Raw genomic sequence first — 9,952 nt, 5'->3', positions numbered from 1 at the left:
CCATGTGAAAAATATAAAAAACATAACAACGAGTAAATTGTAATAGTATATCATAAGCCCTAAACCCTAACCTTAAAAACCATAAAAATCCCAAACCTTAAACCCAAAAACCAAGAACCCTACAAAAAAAAAAAACTAAACCCTAAAAAATCCATAAACCCTTAAATACCTTGAACCAAACCCTAGATACACTAAACCCTAACCCTAGTCCCGAAATTAAACCCTATAAAAACGAAAGTGAACCATAAATACCATAAACCCTCGCCCTAAATCTCACAATTATGCAACAATCAATACAGATTATGCACATAAATTAAAATTAAATCAAATACAACACTAAATTAATCGAAAAAAATTAGAGTTTAGGCTTACCTTTTGAAATTTAAGGAAAACCGAAACCGAATGGTGAAATCAAAGCCGAATAGAATTAGAATTGAAGAAATCTAACCCTCCCCCCCTCCCCCCAAACAAGTTTTGGATTATTTTCACTTTCCTTTAAGAGTGCACTAGCAAGACCAAAAAAATTCACCATCCCCACGATTGGTCTAGTGACCTCAAGCTCCGTAAATTAGTTTGGATCAGGGCAAGGTGGTCGGGTTCTCCATGTTTACCATTCTTCTAGTTTAGTGAGTAGTATTCGTGACATTTTAGCAATTTCCCCAAAGGAGGTGTAGTGCATTTTTTAAATGAAAGTGAAATGAAAAATGAATTATTTTTTCATGTTAGTGTGCTCAATGGAAAATCTAGTATAAAGTATTTTTTTTTGTTAGTGTACACAATGAAAAATGTAGTGAAAAATGGTGAATAAGTTTATTAATAAAATACTCTGATAGATTTAACTTTATTAAAATAGTTTTATTTAACATTTTAACTAACAAAATAAGTTAAATAATTTCAAAATTTTAAACTAAATATCAATTTAATTAAATAAAAATAATAATATACCTAAACAAAGATGGTTACTTTTATAATATCTAGATACTTAATCAAATTCTTACTTTTAAAATATCTAAATTATCACACTTAAATTAGTAATTTAATGTAATATTAAAAGTCATGAATATAATAAATAATTAAATAGGTACTTTATTAATAAAATAAGATATATTTTAATTTAGTCTAAATCGATATAATAATTACAATCTAAAATGAAATTATTAATTTATTAATTATAAAATATAATACTTTAAAAAATGTTTACTTTTATAATGTCTAAATACTTTATCAAAATCTTACTTTTACAATGTCTTAATTATCACGCTTAAATTAGTCATTTAATATAGTATTAAAAGTCATCGATATAATAAATAAATAAATAAATAAATAGGGTATTTTATTAATAAAATAAGATAGAGTTTAGTGTACTCTAGATTAATAAAATAATTACAAAGTAAAATAAATATATTCATTTTTATTATCAAAAAAATAACCTAAACAAATATTTTTACATTTATAATTTCCAAATGCTTGATCCAATCCTGAATTTTACATTATCTTCATTATCACTCTTAAATTAGTAATTAAATATATTTTTAAAAGTCATCAAATTTATATAAATAAATAAACAGATACTTTATTATAAAAACACTTTGATAGAGGTTAATATTTTTTAAAGTGATGATAAAATATTTTATTTGTAAAAATACTTAATCATGAATTGATAGATTTGTAAAGGTGCACAATTCACAATATAAAAGTAAACGTTTAAATAACAACATGTTTAAGTATCAAATATAAAAATCATCGATTCATGATCAAGTAACACAAGTACAACATGATTAAATATTTAATATAAAAGCATTAAGTTAATATCGGTGAGATATAACCTAAATATTCATATTCATTAAAATACAGTAATCAATAACTATGCCATGTTTGAGTCGCTAACACATCTATGAAATATGATGCTTGTGTGGATTGTATTGCTCGTTCCATCTAAATATTTATTTTTTGGTTGTCATCGTTCGCAAAATCATTACTATCATTATTATATTTGTCATCATCTATACCATCACCCTCTTCATCTTCTCCACCGAACTCATCACTTGAATCATTTCCTTCATTTTAAAATATTTATGTAATACTCCATGCGTATATAATTATGTAATATACTACAAACAATTACAATTTGTACCTATATATCAAGAGTAAATGGAGGAGCATCTTTTAATATCTTAGAACGAGCTTTTAAAACCCCAAAAAATACATTTAATAGTAGGCTCTAAGGATGAATGCCTTCGGTTGAACCATTATCTTTCATTTGTAGGAGGACTATCTCAAAATTCTTACAAATGATAACAAATGACTTGATAGGGAGCCAAGAATCTTGGAAGATTTGAATAACTAACATCCACTAAATAATATTTACCTATAATATAATATATATTTGACATGAATCAATTCAAAACAATAATAGATAAAGAATACAAATTACAAAAATATTATTTACCTTTAGTACACTGAGTTTACCTCGTTTCGTCAATGCTAAATTCAGTACACATGAAACAGTTGTTGATCTCACCCATCTAGCAAGTACATAAGTGAATTGCACGTTATATATATATGCTGTCATTACATTATGTGAGAGAAAATCCTTTTTGATCCAGAATTTTGATTGTTGATCAACGGGATGTGAGATTTAATATTAGTTTCATCAATAACCCGATACCATCCTAATAACATAATATCAATCAGTACAAATATATTTTATAAAAAAATAATACAAATATATATTTAATATTAACCGAAAAAATTTATCTGATGACTTTGTTGTTACAAAAGTAAGAATAAAACATAAGATCATTGAAAATCTTTGAATGAGTACGTCTGGAAGGCCGTTTGATGTAATTAAAATAGAAGATTGTTTTTGTTATAAAATTTTGATTATTGATTAAATGGGAAGTGAGATTTAATATTAGTTTCATCAATAACCCGATACAATCCTAATGACATAATTTGAATTAATATAAATATATATTTAATTTTAACCAAAAAAAATTATCAAATGACTTTGTTGTTACAAAAAGTAAGAATAAAACATAGGATCGTTGAAAATCTTTAAATGAGTATGTCTTGAAGGCGTAATCAAAATAAATTTCCGAAGTTTGAAAAATTTGTCAGCCGAATTCCCTCCTTGGATTGGTTTATGCTGCATAAACCCCCACTTCAACTCCAGCATTTAAATTCCGAAAGCGGATGTTTCAAACATTTGCCAAATTCTACCTCTGTATTCCATCTGCCCAATAGAAAACACGGAAAATCGCGACGGAAAACTTTCGTTTTTGAAAACACTGATATCAAGGAGCTTATTGTTTCGTACAATTTTAGAATCACAGAAAATGGAAGGAAAGGAAATCTTGAAGCCGCCGAACCCATTTTCCATTCTATGCCGACCAAGATCGCCGTCTCCTGGTCCGCTTTGCTCACAGCTTATGCTGAGAACGGCAAACTGTCCGAAACACGGGCAATCTTTGATGAAACACCCGGAAGAAATATTGCCTCATGGAATGCTCCGATGACTGCTTATGTTCCTAGTCTGAGAATTGATGAGGTATTTGATTCGTTTTGTACCATGCCCAGCAAGAATTCAGAGTCTTATACTGTAATAGTGACGGGTTTTGTCAATGTCGGGATGTTGGATGAAGCAGAGAAATTTTACTCTGAAATGCCTGTGGCTGTCCGAGACCCAGGTGCTTCTAATGCTCTGATTTCTCGGTATTTGTAGAGGAAGCCGGTTTGAAGATGTTGTCCGTTTCTTCCATGGGATGTTGGAGAGAGATGTGATATCTTGGAGGTCCATCCTAGACAGGAAGGATTAGTGATGCTAGAGATATCTTCTAGAGGATGCCAGTGCGCAATGTAGTTTCTTGGACGTCTGTGATCGGCGGGTATTTGAGGATTGAAACGTGGAATGATGGCTTCCAGTTGTTGTCTAGGATGATCAGAAGAGAAAGCAGTGCAGGAGTCAACTCCATTACTCTGACAATGATTCTTGTTGTGACAATTATATGGATAGAATCACGGAAGGAATTCGAAGCGTTGGTTTCTTCGAATTCTCTCATTGGTGGGTATGTTCAAAAGCAATGAGCTTGAAAATGCATTTGAACTTTTTGTTAAGATGCTGAAGAGAGTTGCTGTTTCATGGACTTCTATAACTGTGGGATTTTCAAAGAAAAGGAAAATGAAAGAATCTGTTTATGGTTTTGAAAAGATGCCACAGAAGGATGATGTTGCTTGGCAGCAATTATTTCTGGGTTTCAGGGTAATGGAAAATACGAACAAGCTCTCAACGGGTTTGCTTGGATGCTCAGAGATGGTGCAAAGCCAAATTCTTTCAGAATAAGCAGTGTACTGTTTGCACAACCTAGATGGCAGTATTGGATCAGGGATTTCAGATTCATGTTCATGTCCTAAAGATGTGTTTAGATTCCTACCTTTCGGTTCAGAGCTCAATTATTTTTAGGTATGCTAAATGTGCGAATCTACATGAAGCTTATCAAATTTTCACCAGCATCAGTGAGTATAATCTCATTTTATTTACTTCAGTGATAACAGGATTTGCCCAACACGGGTTTGCCAAAGAAGCCCTCCAGGTATTTATGCAAATGCAGACTGATGGTTTTGAACCCAACGGCAATCACCTTCTTAAGTGTCCTTTCTGCAAGTGTTCATGCTGGTTTATTAAATGAAGGTTTGGATTTCTTCAAATCGATGAGGAGGTTTGTATCAAATAGAACCAGGGCCTAGTCACTAGGTCTGCATTATTGATCTTCTTGGCCGAGGCTGAAGGAAGCATTTGCATTGGTAAATTCTATGCCCTTTGAACCTAATTCCGCTGTCTTGGGGCCTTAAATGAATTATTGAGCTATGCTGAGACAAAATTTTGCAGAATTAGAAAATTCCAATTAGAATATGAAACTAATATAGAGAAATCAAACAACATGTATATTACAGCACAAACCGTAGTACACCCAGGGAGAGTCTAACAGAGCAATTAACAGTGTAACAAAGGACTCAATTCAGATTGCTTTCTACATGGAAGACTAAAATGAAGTTTAAAATATAAACACATACATGAATGTACACATCTACTGAAGTAGTTTCTTGCAAATGATCTTCCATCAATTAGCATTGTCAAGCAAAGGAGCCTGTTCTTGAAGGCATCTGTGATGGGGCATCTTCAAACTGATCAGCATCATTAAACTTGTCATAGCTCAAGCAAGGAGGCACATATGCTGCAAAAATGGCCTCCATATTTGGGATTTCCTTGGCACTTTGAGAGACCACTTCCAGAGGAGTTGCACGGAAAGAGAGATAGAAGCGATTGCTACAGACATAAGCAAAGACCACAGACAATATGGGGAGAAATACAAGTATCGGTGCGTAGTAAAATGTCTTCACAAAGAGGTAGCCAATCATTGTGAGCTGGAAGAGAAACAACGCAGCCAAAATCCGCGAATGCATGTGAGGCCACATCCTCCCGTAGCTCTCATATGAGGGAACATAAACTTTTAAGGCCTGAACGACAGAAGAAGAAGAACAACATCAAAAGTTAGTTATAAAAAGAAAATCAAAAAGAAAACTTTGTTCCATCCATTTGTATATCCAAATAATACACCTTTAGAACACTCTCTTTCCTCTCCATCCTCCAACCAGACCCAAAAAAGTACAAACCAATGTCTTAGCACTGGATTGTTAGAAACACAACATTATTCTAGAGTTCACCGAGGGCGAAAAATTATAGGAATTTTTTGCACTGTGTTATAGATGAACCCGATTCTTTCAATGTTTATTCTAAGTGAAAATATCCTTCAATAAGAGGTCACCTGGTTGCGAAGAATAAGCCATCCAAGCCCGAAGTAGGCCACACCAAATGGTAAGATTAAAGGTGCTATAACAGAGTAGCAGAGCACAATTGTGAGAATCAGTATGTCATTGGGAACTCTTGTTGCATACCCAAGATCCCCTGGAGCCCAAGCAGCTCTAAGCTCATCCTCAGTTTTACAAAGGTATTTCCTTTTGATGTGGTAGATAACTAAAGGAACCAACCTGGATAGCTCCAATCCAAATCCAACAAAGAACCTGGAGAAAGGAAATTCCTTACGGTTAGGACACCATGAAAAAAAGGAAAGAAGCAAATATCATATAGAAAGAGGCAACAGGAAAATAAAAAACTTACTTGAGAGCCACAAACGTTAGGAAGAAGATTGCATTTGGTGGCAAATTTTGACCTAGCATGCTTATTAGCTGATCGGGATGTTTCTGAACTGTCTTTAGAGAACTAAATAGGGTACCTCCAATTGTTACTCCAATAAAAACGTTAAATATTATAAAATAGAAATATTTCCCTGATGTGGCCCTCACCACGTGGCTTTGAGAAGGGATTCCCTCCTTGTTTGACAGAAACATGAGGAAAGCAGGCAACAACGCTAAAAACACGATGAGTGCAATCTGTGGAAGGAATGCTTCTAATACTGTCTTGATTGCAGCAATGTCAACTACTGGCTTCAAGAATGGCAGCAGCTTCCTCAGGTTCGCCAATGTTGTAAAGGCAGAGATCAAACCGATTGGGATCATGTAAAAAACCACTGTCAAAAAGACAATAAAATAGATAACAGTTCTTCTTGTCTGCCTCTGATAAAAGTTTATTGGTAGATTTAACCATAGCAACTGGCGGGGCTCTGGTGCTTCTGTGACCCTCCAAGTGTCAACCATCTGAGCATGAAGTGTTTGGCCGGCTGAGATTGCAGCAAGCTTGCCATTGAAGAAGACTAAAGCCGCAGTTGATTGTTTTTCTGTCACTGTCTTCTTTTGCTCAGCCTCCAGTTTGGATATCAGTTCTTTGATCTTATTGTTGCAGTCACCTATTGTATCTACCTTCTTCCCTATGAGGCCAAGGAAACCAGTACGGTTTGTTGGTCTTGTACCTTCAGGATTGCTTGAAGTTTTTTTGGATACCTCAAGTACAGCTTCAGCTCGTGCAAGTTTCTTTCTATAGTTTTCCAATTCTTCCCAAATTTTGTTTACCTGTCAAACAGGCCAGAGAAACATAATGCTATAAGCATAAGGTAGAAAAATTAGGTTATTTAGTCATATTGCACATGGATGACTCGGATGTATGAATATGATGAATTAGGCACATGTGCCAAAAACATAAAAAAAAAGAATTTTGAAATTTGAAACGAGGATAAAACTCGCATGGACGACTTAATAGAATATAAGCTGAAGCTCCAAGAGTGCCTCTGTATTCAAAGAGCAGTGGTAATGCACAACGCAAGCTAAAGAGGTTCTAGTGCAATGGAGTTAAAAAAACATTATGTTCTTTCAAGTTGCACATTTGCAGACTCACTGAGTCAACCTGATTTAGACTATGATCCATTCTTGGACGAAGTTATAATACAAGGTGCAGCAAACCAATCAATCTCCTCTGTAATGTCACTTACATGGAATGATTAACTTGAAATCTAGAGCCGCTAACTTTGAAGAATTACCTCTTTGTTGTCTGTGATGACCATTGATCTGTAGAATGTATCTGGATGAAGAGATCTAAAATAAGAGTCAACCTGTTCTTTTCTGGTTTGTCCATTAGGAGGAGGAGGAATATCTCTAACCAAAACTGTGAATTGTTCAGGTTTTGGCTCGGGGGCTGCTAGGGCAGCAGCCCTCAGCTGAGAAACATGTCTGTAGGCTTTCCATAATATGTAGTATGTTACAAAAGAAACCCAATATGTTGCAAAAAGGAACCCCCACAGTCTTGGACTACTCTTCTGAAAATACCCAAACACTTTATCAGCAAATGCCAAAATCAAATAAAAAGATTCCTGAAGAAAAGGAAATCAAAGTCTACAAATGGCTTACCCTGATGTTTCCCATTGCTAAATTGTCAAGTTCAGAGAAGGTCCCATTGCTGTTCTTTTCGGTTTTGGCTAGTTTTACATTAATGTCTGTTGCAGCAAGTGGAAGGAGAAGAGGGAGTAGCACAAGGCCAGATAAAACCAATATCCCCAGTGCTGAAGCATCAAAACAAGTAGAAATTTATAAATAAAGATAAACTACACTAACTCCTTCATCAGATACAGGAAACAATGACTAGTAAGAGAAGTAAAAACACGAGCTACAATTTGAATGTTCCATGGTGATAGGCAGATAGCTGATAGGAGCTCTCCAAGGGACACAAATTTCAGGGGTAAAATGCATTTTTAGCGCATTGTGAGACACCTCAGTCCAAAAGCTTCACTAAATCGCCTAAAACAATACAAGATATTCCTCAGGTGTGGCTTTCAGAGTAGCAGAATAGTCACAACTGACACTGACAATCGATGCATTTGCATTTGTAGCTAAAAGAAATGATACCCTTGAGAGAATGTACATCAAGCTAGGTTCCAGGGGGAATCTGTCTTACCGAGGATCATTAAAAATCAAGATTGTACCAGAAAAGCTAAAATCTTCTCTTTGAACTTTACTTCAGTAATAGAACATGGGGAAGGGTAAAAAAATGAGAGAAACTGAAGGTATAATATCATAAAACCAGTAGAACTGAAATAATCTTTTGATTACAAAGGAAAATGAGTAGTTCTAGCAAACAAACAGAACTAATTTTGGTAAGAAAATAGATCAGGGAAGACCCAAGTTAATTTTTTTTTTAAAAAAAAAACTTATTGTACTATGTCGTGCCGAAGTTTCCGCAGTTCTTCTTTTTGGTGAACACAGAATATATTTACGGAAGCCCGATTCTCCATACCTCCACGAAATAAGAAGTACAAACTTTCCATAATCGTCTCACCCATGTCTCAAGCTGGAGAAAAAGACAATCTGAAAACCAACTAGTGCCAAATGAAAACAAACAGAAGTACAGAACCGTAAAAAACCCAGAAATTTCTCAACCGGTATCAATCATTATAACAAACAGAAAAATGCTATAATCCAAACACGGTTTCAGATATCACTAACCGTCCCGTCAAATATACCAAATCCATGGGAGAAAAAAAACGAGGGAATGAAAATTATCATGAGAATCTGTCAAAAAGAAGGATCACCATACATCTACTGGTTGGGGTCCCCAAACAGCAAAAACGAATTAACAATACCTGAGGCCAAGAACAGCAAATACACGGCGGTATCAACTCCAGCCATGGCAACAACATCCCCCTCGTTTGCCTTGAGCGCCTCTCCAATCCACGCAAATGGGTTTCTAGTCCTCTTGCCATCCCACGCATCCATGCCTTTGATAATCCTGCTCGGGTAGTAGACAACTTTATTACCGGGCCTTCTCGAAAGCCATGCAAACAGGAGCATCAACACGATGAATATTACAAAGGAAGTCGCAAGGGACGTGATAAAAGAGCTGAAATCCATGGCGTCGTCACTCTAAACCACACAGTCAACTGAACAAGAGCACTCCACTCTTCTTGCTACGGTTCTCCCTCCCTCTGATTACTGATCAGTGACTAGAAAACCCCGCCCATGGAGGATTAAGAAAACGTTAAAAGTAGTCGTTGAGAGGAAAAGAGACGTTGAGAAGTACAGAAGAATACGAGTAGGAGCTTCGGATTAAATAAACCCCCGAAGGAAGAAATCAGTCTGACAAAATATCAGAAGCAACGGGAGGGTCGAAGGTGAATAGCTGGAGAGAAGAGGACGGCACAGTCATGAAGCGACGGGCGAAATGACAAAAATAGGTAAGATTTTGGGCTCACAACACTCACTCATTCGTCTCCCTCAGATCGAAGATAAGGTGGGACCCATTCTAGCGTGTAAAAGCATCTTCCGCTGTTAGTTCCACGGGCTCATCGATCATCGACATCTTTCGACCAAAGTACTTCTTGAAAAAGATAAGGCTATTGTTGTCATTGTACACCCCTATTGCGTTCTTCCCGCGTCTCTCACTCACAGACGTGGCCATCGGACAGAAATCCAGGTGGCAAATCGGCTGTAACTTCGCTTTAAAGACGTT

The 9,952-nt window shown here is 35.6% G+C and overlaps 2 protein-coding genes across 3 annotated transcripts; one reads left to right on the top strand and one right to left on the bottom strand.

Annotated features, from left to right (window-relative positions):
* Window positions 1-3,385: 3,385 nt before the first annotated feature.
* Window positions 3,386-4,342, top strand: LOC137952753 (pentatricopeptide repeat-containing protein At1g09410, mitochondrial-like). Its single transcript, XM_068799810.1, has 2 exons — window positions 3,386-3,714; window positions 4,081-4,342. Exons 1-2 carry the CDS (start codon window positions 3,386-3,388, stop codon window positions 4,340-4,342), a joined length of 591 nt encoding a protein of 196 aa, XP_068655911.1.
* Window positions 4,343-4,923: 581 nt separating this feature from the next.
* LOC137953657 (CSC1-like protein ERD4) lies at window positions 4,924-9,627 on the bottom strand. Of its 2 annotated transcripts, XM_068801115.1 has the most exons (7): window positions 9,313-9,366; window positions 9,087-9,232; window positions 7,858-8,009; window positions 7,491-7,766; window positions 6,179-7,026; window positions 5,826-6,081; window positions 4,924-5,517 (listed from the first exon to the last, which is right to left on the bottom strand). In XM_068801115.1, the coding sequence occupies exons 2-7, from the start codon at window positions 9,217-9,219 to the stop codon at window positions 5,134-5,136; spliced, it is 2,049 nt and encodes a 682-aa protein (XP_068657216.1). In that variant the 5' UTR covers window positions 9,220-9,232; window positions 9,313-9,366; the 3' UTR covers window positions 4,924-5,133. The 2 variants fall into 2 exon arrangements, with proteins under 2 accessions (XP_068657216.1, XP_068657214.1); XM_068801113.1 differs by having other exon boundaries at window positions 9,087-9,627.
* Window positions 9,628-9,952: the final 325 nt, after the last annotated feature.

This window comes from Aristolochia californica, unplaced genomic scaffold (assembly GCF_029961685.1).
Source record: "Aristolochia californica isolate CCGP_79_NKW_82.1479 unplaced genomic scaffold, dmAriCali1.0.hap1 SCAF_16, whole genome shotgun sequence".
Classification (NCBI taxonomy): Eukaryota; Viridiplantae; Streptophyta; class Magnoliopsida; order Piperales; family Aristolochiaceae; genus Aristolochia; species Aristolochia californica.
The sequence above is the reverse complement of the archived record's forward strand: the minus strand, read 5'-3'. Positions and strand labels throughout refer to the sequence as shown.